Here is a 14,334-nt window from a genome sequence, read left to right as displayed (position 1 = left end):
ACAGTTACATGCATCAGGGTTCGAAATTGGCGATGGTCCGCTGGCCATTGGCCACCCAAAATCACGTCGGACTAGCTAAAAATCATCAAATTCGGAAGTTACTAGTCCGTGTGGCCAGCCAAATATTGCTCCAGTCCCAGTGTCGTTCCCAGCATACTGGCTGGCTGTGACAAGCGCTGAACGCAAATCGCTGCGTATGTAGGTGTGCAGCGCGCGAACAGAGCTAGTCCGTTTGTGCATCCTGTCCATTTGTGCATCCTGTAAAGGAGTCTGCGCCAAGACTACTACATGCACCACCCTGGCACGGTCTCATATATATAGGCCGTGTTGTAGCTTCTCCCTGGAGAGGCTGCAGTGCCAGTGGTGCGTGTTGTAGTCTTGGCGCATGCAGACTTTTTCCACGACCTACAAGGGTTTGTGCCTGCAAACTAGCAGACGCCCATGGACCCTGGTGTTTACATCGATCGCCGTGGTGTCTGAATGTATACCGAATACCGGTAGTTGTATTGTGTGTCTGGCCAGCCACATGCACATGCTGCTACATGCACTTTGTCCAATGTCTGTTTCTTTTCTCTCTCTCTCTTCTTTGCTTCTTCATCCGCTTATTCCCCTACCTCCCAAGTACGAACTGACTTTTTAGAGTGTTGTCTGTGTGATCTTAACGATGTTATTGCATCATTTTTCTGCAATTAAGAGGTGAGTTTCTGTTCATGTGTTGCATACTTTGTTTGACGATGTGCAGGTGAAAAGTGTTCGAACTTTGTTTCCCGTGTACCGTGGAAACTCGATATATAGTTGTAATATACAGTGACTAGACCTTCATTCGCCTTCGGAGATCTGATAACAAACTGATTTCTCTGGTCCCATTGAATTCATTTCCTTTGTTTTGTATTGTTTATTGACTACTGATATAAACATTAGGATTACAAAGAACAAATTGTCTTGGTCCCAAGGAGCTCGTCATACCGAGTTTCCATTGTACAAGTGTATTTCGCTTGGCGTTCGGTGCTGCAAACTTCCGCTAGGGCTTATTCTCTTCCGTGGTTTCTAATATTATCGTGATTATCACTACTAGTTTGGTACAATTTCTTTCGTTTAATGTCACTCTGTTCGTTCCCTTTATATTTTGAAGTATTTAAAAGTGATTAATTTAAGTGTCTGGCACTGTACATGCATTGTCGTAACGGCGATTTCTCCGCTTTGCTGCAGTATTTCGAAGGAAGTTTGATCCCAGCTGTGTGTGAGCTTTTGTAGAGTTTGTGTTGTCGGGATGTTGTTGTTTGCGTAGGTGCAGTTTATCTCGAGTGATCATGTTGGTCATGTTTCTGAATGTTATAGGACAAGGCCTTTAGGGCCGAATGATCTGAGTGATGGTGACGATAATTACTGATGCTGGTGTAAAAGACAGCTTGCTGAGCATACTTCTTCTTTCCCCTCCGGCCCATGAATGATGAAAAAAAAAAAAATACATACACCTCACAACAAGAACCACTTGCTAGATAGCAACCTTCGTAAAGTTAAATCTAAATGTTCATTAACAGCAAAGGGGAAAAACACGACAGTAAATACAAGCGAAGAGATTGTGTATGCAGTCTCTGGTCTTACGAGAAACTTGACACCCCACCCCCTCTCCCCTTGTGGAAATTTCCACAAAACCAGGAACCAGACCCCAGCTAGGTGCCAGACGAAAGAATGTGCGCACTGGAATTTATAAACAGGGTGTAAATATAGCCTGGAAATATCGATCGAAGAACTAGCTCGTGAGTTGAGTTCAAGGAATCATCGCAAAGATCATGATTTTATAAGTAACAATGGTTCTATAGCCTTTCTTGTGACCCATAGTAGAAATATCGAACAGTCGATTACACTATAAATCATAATAGTGTGCTTGATCGAGTATTTTAAATGTTTACTGAACTGTAGAAAGGGATTGATTAATCACTCGATTAAAAACTAAATCACAGAAATATATGAAAGTTCTCGTATGCCGAGACAAATTCACTACCCGGTTAGACAGCGGGAAGAGAATCTAACCTCCCTGGGTGTCGGGAAGTTTTCACAAACTCCAGGATCACCCCCTCCCCCTGCCAACCCCAACATGTTGCTCCCAAACGTGCATGGTAAATGCATGGCGTCTCGATGTCACCGTCAGGTACCCGAGGCTGCTTTGTTTTTGTCTTGGAATATTGATTCATTTCTTGTCATGACATGAGTGTAGTAATCTTTTTGCATGACTATGTAAAAATTTATGATACTCAACTCGTCTTTTTGATGTTTTTCTTTCAGTCCAAAAGGAAGACAAGATAGTATCATGACGTATCAATTGTTCAAAAGGTCTGCTTTTGATAACTCACAGACTATCAAATCACCCTTGCCTGTTCCCAGGTGCCCCTAGCTCCACCCAATCCAGCAATCTACACGCGCGCGCAAATTTTGCCATGTGGTTTTGCCAGCCAGCTGTCGGAATGTGCTTTGAAGTTACATGGCAGCCTGGCCTGGCTGGCCTGAATGGGTGTCGAGTTTCAATCAACATACATGTAGTACTGTTGTTTTATTCTTTCACCTGACAGAAACACGGAAATCAGGAAGGTGTAGGGAAGAGGTTTTTGTTGTGTGTTGCAATATGTGTGTGTGTGTGTGTTTTCTCGTTGTGTTTTCTTGGTTTTCTTTTCCAATGAGATCGAGGCCAAGGTGTGGAAAGATCAGAGTGAAATGAGTACAAGTACACAGTGAAATGAGTCAGGTAGAGGGGAGATGGAATAACCAATTACCAGAAGCATTTTAAATATTGAAGTACCAATATTATGTGAAAAAAAAATAAGGAGAGCTACACCTATTTTAGTGCTCCTGACAAGGCGTAAAGGAGCGTGGTAATAGTCCTCAAAAATGAAACCCTGATAATTGTGGCCTTAAATATGCTATTTCTCTCTTTTTCTCAACCTCAGCTGTTTATCAACTTCACTCTCTTTTTTTTTTCCCATTAAAACCTTGACATACTACTGATTTTTTTTTTCAATTATTTATATTTTCTGATTTTTTTTTCTGTTCGGGCAAGTGTTTTACACTAATTTGCAAATCTGCTTGCCCGATCGGGCAAGTGAGTAAAAAAAGTTGTGTAGCACATTGGTTTATAATGGTGCCTCAAAAAGATGCTTAGCTTAAAACAAATCGACCATTAATTAGGCCTGTATTTGTCACTACTGAAACGTTTGTTTGGAGATAAAAAAAGAATGAATAATCGACATGTTCTTCACTTCTTGTGAATGTCGTGTTGGTGTGATTACGGCGTGTGTGCGTTCGTAAATAAACATCAACATTTCCGAGAAGGCCTGTAGGCTGTATGTTTTGCCCCTGACCCGGGAGACAATTTAACCTGTCACAAAACTGTTACAAAACATAGTGATGATGAATGATGATAATCCGAAGTAATGATAATGAATATGATATATGATATAATAACTGAAATGTACTTGGGGCCCTCCCCAAATTGACATTAGTCATGCGATTAAAAAACAAGACGGACTAGTCAAAAATTTCTGTTGGCCAGTCAAAAATTTTGCGGACTAGCCAAAATTGAATCTAACTGGTCCGTGTGGCTAGTTAAAAAAAAAGTTAAGCGCGACCCCTGTGCATGTATACGAAGCATGTGCAATTTTAACTTCTTTAGCACTGTATGCTCTGCTGATGGTCATGAAATGAATACCATCATCTTAGCATTGATACACATTCATATATCAACAGATGCCAGTTATTGGTAGAATTATGTGATCCCAACCATATAAGTTAAAGGGCAAGTCCACCTTCATATACATGTGGATTGTGTGAATGCAACAATATTAGTAGAACACATTAGTGAAAGTTTGGGGAAAATCGGACAATCCGTTCAAAAGTTATGAATTTTTAAAGTATCTGCACAGTCACTGCTGAATGAGAAGACTACTACAGTGTGTGATGTCATATGCGTACAACAATATAAAGAAAATAAAAAGAGAATTTCACAAAACTTAACTTTTGAATAAAGTGCACATTTCTTCAACTTGTTACTGACATATGTTAAGGGTAATAATTATTCCCCCTGCCTTCTGAAAGAGAGAAGTCAAGTGCTCTTTTGTTATGTGAGAAAAGTGAAAATATAATGTTGAATTCTCTTTATTCTTTCTTTATATCGTTGTACACATGTGACATCACAAGCTATAGTAGTCTTCTCATCCAGTCTTGAGTGAGCAGAAACTTCAAAAAATTCATAACTTTTGAACAGATTGTCCGATTTTCCTCAAACTCTCACTGATTTGTTCTACTAATATTGCTGCATTCACTAAAAATCCACTTATCTATGAAGGTGAACTTGTCCTTTAATGTTATAGCTTTAGACTCTGAAGATATCTGAAGTTATTCTATAATGAGTTGTTGTATAATCACACTTTTTCTCGTCTTCTCTTCTCCAGTCATCTTTGGCTTGTGCGCCAATCAGGAAAATGGCATGTACGTCACCAAGATGGACCTCAACAACTTCATCGCGGCGTGCGATGGCAACTCACCTGGAGTGGATCTGGCAGAGCTGTTCTCAGAGGTAGGAACTAGCCCTCTAGATAGGTTTGAAGTTCAGGGCAAGGAGAGGAACAGGGGCCCTTTCAGTGGGCCTTGAAATCCATGGCCATCTTTGACGAATCTGAGTATTTAGACTTAGCTAGGATCTGGTTTGTAAACACATAAATTTAGAAACGTGTCTCCGTCCTATTCGAGCAATTTTTCTCGGGTCAGTGGGCAAACTTATATCGCGTTGCTCGCTGCATGCGTACCGCATACAGTGCACTCCCATTATAACGAAATTCTGGTTACAACAAAGTAAATATTTCGGCTCCAACATTACCAGGTCTATGATTTTAATTGTTTATTTGTTCGGTTATAATGAAATTTCGATATACAATGAAAGAAAAATGCCGGTCCCGAGCATTTTGTTATGACAGGAGTCCACTCTATCACTCATGGCAGATTGTGGTATAATATGAGGCAGATGATTTGTGATCGAGTTTGGTTCAATTCTGGGCGCACATTTGCAGTTGGCTAATGCGATCCGTAAAACACAATTGAGGAAGAGGAGGAGGAGGAGGAGGAGGAGCTCAGCTTGATCTTGCATTCTCTTCTGTCATGATGTGTGCATGTGTGGTGATACATGATACTCTTGCATATATGAGCTCATCAAGGGTTGTATCATCTGTGGACAGGTCGTGGAGCTTGGGACAATGCTCGTAATTTATGGACCACCAGTTGGTGAAAGACGAGTGTCATTTCAGAGCCTGAACACCCCATAATTCTAAACAACACCAGAAAATGCCTCAATATCTCATTCCAGAATTGATATCAGTTCTCACACAACTATTCCATTGACAAGTTGTGGAGTTGTGACAAAACTCATGTGTACATGGAACATCATTTGGTAAAAGACAACTATCTTTCAAGAGTCCGAACACTCCATAATTCTTAAAAGACCCTGGAAAATGCCTCAAGATCTAATCCCAGAATTGAGATCAGAACACTTTTTATGTTCTCAGGAACATTCCATTCAATGGAATAGTCAAAGAAAGAAAAAAAGAAAAGAAAAGAAGATAATTCAGTGTATTACAGCTATTAGATCTTTGGCTTTATAGTAAGAAATGCAGAATTTTACTTTATCAATTGTGCTTAAAATTTAGATTTTTTTTTTTTTTTTTTTGAGGGAGGGGGGAGGGAGAGGGTTATTTGGCTTTCTCTGCTATCTGTGTACACAAAAATTTATATTCTTTGATGGGAGAACAGACTTCAAGATTATACACAACTGCTGACTATATGTACATATAAATGATCTACCCCAGCAAGTTAATTCTTTGAAGTAAACTGTGGAATCATCTTGTGTATTGAGGCAAGGCTTTGCAGGAAGTGGAAAAGTAATTCATTAGTTGTAATTTGTCAAGGGTTGTATATGTATATTATATGTATTTTAAAAAAGGTGAAATTTCACTGGATACTGGTACTGCACTAGAAGTGTACAAACCATCTTTAGCCAACACGTGCAATCCAATCCCAATGATTTGCATGATCATGATATTTTGATTGTTCATAGAAAATCTCTCCACATGACCATGAACACAAGGAGTGTAAACAAGCAAGCAAACAAACAAACAAACAGAAAACCTGAGAAAAACAAAAAGCACTGACACCTTCTGGTCTCCAGGGATGTAGTGCTCTCAGCGGAAGCAGTCTCATTTCCTGATCTTTGAAATGACTTCCAAGCACTGCTGTCAAAACCGAACGGCGGCTACCCACGTCAGTGAGTGAGCACCTTAGTCTGGGTGCCAAAGCGACTTTTTGGGCCTAACCTTGTTTTACCGTCCACCCAATGTTTTTTGATGGTTTTACCCTATTTCGGGGGTGCTGAATCCGAATCTGGATGATGCAACTCTTGCATCCTTGAGGATTTTGAGATATTCAAGATGGCCGCCAAAATGGCCGCCCGAACTGGAAATTCCCACGTATTTCCTCTAAATGGTGATAGATTGAAAACAATCGACAGTTTTACCCTATTTCGAGGGTGCTGAATCCAAATCTGGATGATGCAACTCTTGCATCCTTGAGGGTTTTGAGATATTCAAGATGGCCGCCAAAATGGCCGCCAAAACCGAAAATTCCCACGTATTTCCTTCTAAATGGTGTGAAATTGAAAATAATTGATAATTCTATCCTATTTGGAAGGTGCTGAATCCGAATATGGATGATGCAACTTATGCATCCATGAAGTTTTTGAGATATTCAAGATGGCCGCCAAAATGGCCGCACCAATTAAATCCAGAAATTCCCATGTGTTTCCTTCTAAATGGTGAGAAATTGAAAATAATTGATGGTTTTACCCTATTTCGAGGGTGCTGAATCCGAAACTGGATGATGCAACTCTTGCATCCATGAAGTTTTTGAGATATTCAAGATGGCCGCCAAAATGGTCGCCAATTAAAAATGGGAATTCCCACGTATTTCCTTCTAAATGGTGAGATATGGAAAACAATTGATGGACTTGCCCTATTTCGAGGGTGCTGAATCCGAATCTGGATGATGCAACTCTTGCATCCATGAAGTTTTTGAGATATTCAAGATGGCCGCCAATTAAAACCGGAAATTCCCACGTATTTCCTTCTAAATGGTGAGATATGGAAAACAATTGATGGACTTGCCCTATTTCGAGGGTGCTGAATACGAATCTGGATGATGCAACTCTTGCATCCATGAAGTTTTTGAGATATTCAAGATGGCCGCCAAAATGGCCGCCAAATAAACCGGAATTTCCCACGTATTTCCTTCTTAATGGTGAGATATGGAAAACATATCATATTGTGATAGTGATGTAGAGAAGTGTACTGAAATTACCCAATATTACCTGTCTTAACCCATGAGCAGTTTTAATCTCTTCATCCATGAACACTCAAATTGGTTATTTGGTTTATATTGATGGTCTTGATGACATTGTTGAAGACACGAGTGGGACATTTTCATAGTTATGCTTCAAATTTTTTTTTTCAATTATGATATAACATTATATATGTGTATAAAGTTATGTATAATGTGTATACGTATATATAATATATTACAAACACACACGAGGGGACGGTCATATCACAGGTAACGCGAAAAAAATTGAGTAAAAAAACAAACGACAACATGGAAGGTAATAATTTAAGTATAAGAAAATGTTAAGGAGTTTCGGTTCGTACAGGACATTTTAGATGTCCCAAAACCTTCAAAGACCTTCAGCACCCCCGTAATAGGGTAAGACCATCAATTTATTGTAAAACTTTTACCATTAAGAAAAAAATATATTAACATTGGAATTCTGCCACTTACTTTGGCTGTCATCTTGATCGTCTAAAAACCCTAAGGAATGGATCAATTTCAACAACCAAGTTTCGAGGGTGCTGAATAGGGTCTAAAATTTTCCAATTTTTGACAGTTATATTGGCGGTCATCTTGGACATCTCAAAAACCCTTAAAAAGAATACGAAAGTTGCATCAACCAGGTTCGGACTCAGCACCCTCGAAATAGAGTAAAACCGCCAAATGTTTTCAGTTTTACACCATTTAGAAGGTAACAGAGGGCTTACATGGAAAATTTCGTTTTTTAACGGCCATTTAGGGGCCATTCTGGCGGCCATCTTTATTATCTCAAAACCCTCAAGGAAGCAAGAGCTGTATCCTGGAGCTTCAAATTCAGCAAACTCAAAATAGTGTAAGACCACCAACTGTTTTATATTTTACACCATTTAGAAGGAAATAGGGGGTCTACATATGAATTTCCGTTTTTGGCGGTCATTTTTGGCGACCATCTTTATCATCTCAAAACCCTTAAGGATGCAAGAGTTGTATCCTGAGCTTCGGATTCAGCACACTCAAAATAAGATAAAAGCCACCAATGACTTTCAATATATGGGAACTTCCGTTTTGGGTGGCCATTCTGGCGGCCATATTGAATATCTCAAAATCTTCAACAAAGCAGGAGTTGCAACATCCAGATTCTCATTCAGCACCCTCGAAATAGGGCAAAACCATCAATTGTTTTCCATATCTCACCATTTAGAAGGAAATACGAGGGAATTTTCGGTTTTGGCGGCCATTTTGGCGGCCATATTGAATATCTCAAAAATCCTCAAGGAAGCAAGAGTTGCATCATCCAGATTCGGATTCAGCACCCTCGAAATAGGGTAAAACCATTAATTGTTTTCAATTTCTCACCATTTAGAAGGAAATACATGGGAATTTCCGGTTTTAATTGGCGCGGCCATTTTGGCGGCCATCTTGAATATCTCAAAAACTTCATGGATGCATGAGTTGCATCATCCAGATTCGGATTCAGCACCCTCGAAATAGGGCAAAACTATCAATTGTTTTCCATATCTCACCATTTAGAAGGAAATACGTGGGAATTCCCATTTTTAATTGGCGGCCATTTTGGCGGCCATCTTGAATATCTCAAAAACTTCATGGATGCAAGAGTTGCATCATCCAGTTTCGGATTCAGCTCCCTCGAAATAGGGTAAAACCATCAATTGTTTTCAATTTCTCACCATTTAGAAGGAAATACATGGGAATTTCTGGTTTTAATTGGCGCGGCCATTTTGGCGGCCATCTTGAATATCTCAAAAACTTCATGGATGCATGAGTTGCATCATCCACATTCGGATTCAGCACCTTCCAAATAGGATAGAATTATCAATCATTTTCAATTTCACACCATTTAGAAGGAAATACGTGGGAATTTTCGGTTTTGGCAGCCATTTTGGCGGCCATCTTGAATATCTCGAAAACCGCAAGGATGCAAGAGTTGCATCATCCAGATTCGGATTCAGCACCCTCGAAATAGGGTAAAACCATGAATTGTTTTCAATATCTCACCATTTAGAAGGAAATACGTGGGAATTTCCAGTTCGGGCGGCCATTTTGGCGGCCATCTTAAATATCTCAAAATCCTCAAGGATGCAAGAGTTGCATCATCCAGATTCGGATTCAGCACCCCCGAAATAGGGTAAAACCATAAAAAAAAATTGGGTGGACGGTAAAACAAGGTTCAGCCTCTGGCACCCAGACTACCTTTAGTTCAGGCAGATCTCGTGGCTGGCAGAAACCAATTTGTGGTGGCTGAAGGCCAAAGCTGGTGGTAGAACCATTAACATGGTAACATTAACATTCACACATCGCTAAAAAAAAAACAGGAGAAGATAAATGACAATCGTAACCCTAGTTTTCAGGCACAATGCAATGGATGTTTGCATATTCAATAATGAGAAAGCTCAATTCGCTTGGAGAAGAATAGTCATTGATATTCAGAACTATTTTTACTGTTTAAAGGTCGTGTACAGTTCTGGTCGAGGTGAGGATTTAGCTTTAAACGTTTTGCGAGATATTCAGAAACCACTCCATGAGATGTCAAAGAGCATGCAATTCTAAAGGGTATCTAAAGTTTATTTGATGAAAATCGATTTTGAAATCCTAATAAAGTTGTGGCCTGTTGCCTTTTATTATTATCATTTTTTTGATATCTCAGCCGTTTCAAAACCAATTTTCATCAAATAAACGTTGAATCCTTCTTAAAATTACATGCTCTTTCAAATTTCATAAAGAGGTTTCTCATTATCTCACTTAGAAATGTTCAAAACATGAATCCCTTACCTCAACCAGTACTGCACAGTCCCTTTAAAAGTGAACCCTTGCTGGCATATTATGTGCTTCCATACATGCCCTTGTCCATTGACTGTTGCTTCTCCCCCTAGGCAAGTGTTTAGAATGTTTACCCATTAAGACACCTGTTCTTTTCACATACTGTGTCAAGTTTGGTGGTGGCCATTGACAGTGTGAATGCTGGTCACTGCTGGTCATTACCCAAGCTTTCAATATGATGAGATGCCTATCGAGAGACCTTCCCCACAAAAAAAAAAAAAAAAGAAGTCTGACTGTTTTTATTGAACACACAAATTAATTCCTGGCTATGATTCAAACAGTACTGCTTGTAGCATATACACATGATTTATATTTGCATAGGGCTTTTCATGTTGCTTGTGAATGGAAGTGAAAATCTTGTTTAGTCAGTCCTGAGTAAATCGGTCAAGTTTGTCAAGCAAAGTTTTGAAAAGTCCTGCCCAATCAAAGGTCAACAATTTCAAATTTCACTTCGACAAAAATGCCAATTTACAGCCACAAGTTTACAGAGGAATATTCGAAGTTATAATATAATCTGGGAGCATGGTCAGTTTCTTGTGTACAATGACAGTGAAAAAAGGTGAAAGCTCAAATTCGAAGGTCACTGAACTTTGTTTAAATGTATTAAAAAAGTGTTCAATCATTATATATTATACATCATACATTCGGGAGGCTATAAGTCCCTCGACTTCGTCTCTGGACTTAAAACCTCCCTCAATAGCATTTCAAACCCTTCGGGTGGAACATTTGGTATGTTCCCTCCCCCGCCAGTCATCACATACTATTTCAATAGATACTTCAGAGGAGTTGCCCTTGGCTGTGTGAATGGCACATCATTTATGTGGTATTTGCTAGCTTTCCTGTTTTTTTCCCCCTTTTTCTCATTCTGCATCAAATGTCAATTATTTTTAACTTCCTTGTGAGAAACTAGTCTTTCTCTGATTCTGCTTGAGCAGATGTTTCAAGGACACAGCCTTCTTAACCCCAGGATGTATGGGAGACTAAAAGCCCATTCTCCTCTGAATTATGTAGAAACAATTTGTCAGTGTTGTGTTTAATAGTAAACACACTGACATGATGCACATGGCTTTGATCTCCTCACTTTTAAACCAGTATGTATGGCACATTGGACCTCTGCCATACTGAAGGATTTACCGGCATTAGCAGAGACGTAAATTTCTGAGTTGTGGTCTAACCATCAGCCATGCTCTCGATGCTATTACAGAGTTTCACTAATTAGTTGCTTCTCAGTTTTATGTTGTAGGTCACAGCGTTGTGACTGCAGTTGAATCCAGCTAGCAATGCTAGCAGTGAATGCAAGCATAATGAATGTCGGCCACTTTATAAATGCTGTAGGAGTGCATTTGTGCCAAATCATGGTTTGATTTGATATTCGATGTACAGATAATGTACAAATGGTATACATGATAATGAAAGTTATAGGTTTATCTCTCAAACTAAATACCCATGTCTGACATTATATGGAATTGAGAAAGCTGTATTAATAGTGATGCATACAGAAACTATCGTCAACATGTAATGAGGAGGATGAGTATAGCAAGGCTGAATTTGAAAATGTTGCATTTTTCTTACGTGCACAAAGGGTTCAGTTCCAGTGTTAATTATTCACATTTTGTGCACAAGTCAAACTGACTCATACATTCTACTATAAATCTGATCTTATATGGCTAACCAGTGATCCTATAGTCCTCAGTATTGATGGAATGCCACTCAAGTTCTCATTCCAAAGTCTGAATATTCCACGATACGTATATTTTATAGATACCGTACACTGTATAATGTAAACAATATGATTTGATTGGGTGAATAATAGTCATCGTATATATTATCTCCTGTCCAAGTGTATTTTATGTTTATATCTCTCCCTGGGTAATTGGTCATGCATGTATTGACTGGGATTGACCTTTTCCTCAGCCACCCTGCCAGGTTTTGCTCAGTCCAGTCATTATTACTCATCCCCCTCCAGAATGGCCATGTCTTCTTCACTGACCCCTCTGACCTCTGTCTCCCCCCCCCCCCCCCCCCCCCCCCCCCCATCGGCATCCCAAGAGCAACAAATTTGTTTGGGATCTTGACTGCGGCTCCTATTAATTTGCCGCCCTCGTAAAATTTGCGAGAGCTCCGATGCCCTGCATGGAGCTGTCATTAGCAAACGATCAGCTGATGAATGAAATGTGGACTGCTTTAGGATTTTTTTTTTTTTTTAAGCAGCTTCTCAAGATGCAATTCCCCCCCCCTCATAGTTCTAACTTTACTTGCTTTTGCACCAAAAGCAGTGCTGCATTGTGCTACAAATATCCAGACTTTGCTGAAGCATCAAACATGAAATGCATGAATTGCAAAGTGAGAAATACTGGTCCGTGTTCATATTATATGTATTTTGTGTTTGGTCGTAAATTTCAAGGGGCTATCGTGGATTGTGACTCCACTTATCTTTGCTGCGGACATGCTGGGTAGAAAATGAGCATCAACAACTAAAAATATTTGTGCATCGGCATGGAGAGCAAAATAAATATCACGTGTGTAATTTCCAAGCAATCCTCCGAGAAGGATGCTGTACAGTTCACATTGTCTGCATTGCAGCCGTCAAGGCAAGGTTGCTATGGATGCACATAGAATGTAGGCCTGAATCATCCAGAAACCAGTGTACATACTTTCAGTCAAAGTGTGGCATAATTAGCATCTGATGTATGATTGATTATTGTGAATTTGATGGTTCATTATCTAGTGGAACGGGCTTGATTTGTTTTACACGTGATATAGAGTCCAATGTGTGTAGGCTCAATGTGTGTAGGCTCACTGTACTGTATGCACTGGTATTCATCTTCAGAGGAATGCCATTTTTATTTTGAAGTTACTTGTACTATTTTACCCATGGTTACCTCTGTCAGTAGACCTATAATGGCTGGCAAAGGTTATGTTTTCGGTTCTCTGTGTTTGTCTGTCTGTGCACAAGATAACTCCAGAGCGAATGAACAAATTTTCTACAAAATTTGCAAGGTACATTCATGATAAGGTAAGAAATGAACAATGAATTTTGGGGTCAGGAGGTCGAAGGTCATAGGTCATAGGGTCAAGAAGGACATATCAATAAGCTTAATCTCCCAATAACTCAAGAACAAATCATTGGATTTTCACCAAGCTTGCAGGGTGTGTTTATAATGAAGTATGAAAGAAATGATTTAATTTTGGGGCCATGAATTCTAAGGTCAGAGGTCATAGGTTATATGATATAAAATAAGCTTACCGTAAAAGTGGACATTTTCGCATGAGGAATTTTTAGCGCTAGGCCAGGTAAAATTAATTTTGCGTGTATTTGATTTTACTTAATCAAGGCATTAGCTGCTGGAATGTACGGTATGATTTTAAAAAGCAAAAATATTCGCCTGCTTTTATTTTTCCACTAGTTTCTGGTTGCGCAAAATGCGCAAAGATTTCCACACCGCGAAAATTTCCACTTTCGCAGTAATCTGCTAGTAACTCAAGAATGAATTTTCTCCAGACTTGCAGGGTGTGTTTATGATGAGGGTAAGAAAGACACTTTCAAATTTGGAGTCATGAGGTCAAAGGTCAAAAGGTCACAGGGTCATAAAGGACATAAAATAAGCTTCATCTTCCAATATTGTAACTCCTCAACAGATGATCAGATTTTCACCAAATGTATTGTGTACATTTGTATGTCTCTATGGCTGCTTGGCAGAGGTTTTCCGAGTGCTCCTCTATCGAGTGCTCTCCTTTTATCCTCTGCTTTTGGTGGTCATCATCATTGTTACTTTTATGATAATCGTCAGTGTAGATAATTTTGATGATTATTATTTTTAGTGTTATCATTGGTTGTTATTTTTGCAATCCAAACAGCAGAGGGTTAAAATGTGTGCATACATGTACGTACACATGAAAGGCCGATGCCAGTTGTTGCTGTTGAGGAGACATGGTGTTTGTCGGAATTTCGCTCACGTTTTCTTTGAAATTGCGGTGCAAGGCGTGAACCATGAAGTGCCTGAGGAAAAGAAGAGGATGTGGGCTGGGATATCCATCTCATGCTAATAATGTTTTCATCATGACCCCGAGTGGTACGTTTGTAAAATAATGTCGCGG

The 14,334-nt window shown here is 39.5% G+C and overlaps 2 protein-coding genes across 2 annotated transcripts in view; both read left to right on the top strand.

Moving 5' to 3' along the window:
* The window catches only part of LOC140227555 (large ribosomal subunit protein eL6-like), a 211,089-nt gene that overhangs the window by 21,116 nt on the left and 175,639 nt on the right, over window positions 1–14,334 (top strand). The gene's annotated exons all lie outside the window — the stretch shown is intronic.
* Window positions 1–14,334, top strand: part of LOC140226867 (ubiquitin carboxyl-terminal hydrolase 32-like) — a 77,403-nt gene that overhangs the window by 16,167 nt on the left and 46,902 nt on the right. Inside the window, exon 4 of the mRNA XM_072307297.1 lies at window positions 4,446–4,570. Coding sequence (XP_072163398.1) covers window positions 4,446–4,570 — 125 coding nt within the window. The remainder of the gene's footprint in view (window positions 1–4,445; window positions 4,571–14,334) is intronic.

This window comes from Diadema setosum, chromosome 4, assembly GCF_964275005.1.
Source record: "Diadema setosum chromosome 4, eeDiaSeto1, whole genome shotgun sequence".
Taxonomy (NCBI): Eukaryota; Metazoa; Echinodermata; class Echinoidea; order Diadematoida; family Diadematidae; genus Diadema; species Diadema setosum.
This window is presented reverse-complemented; position numbering and strand designations above follow the sequence as displayed.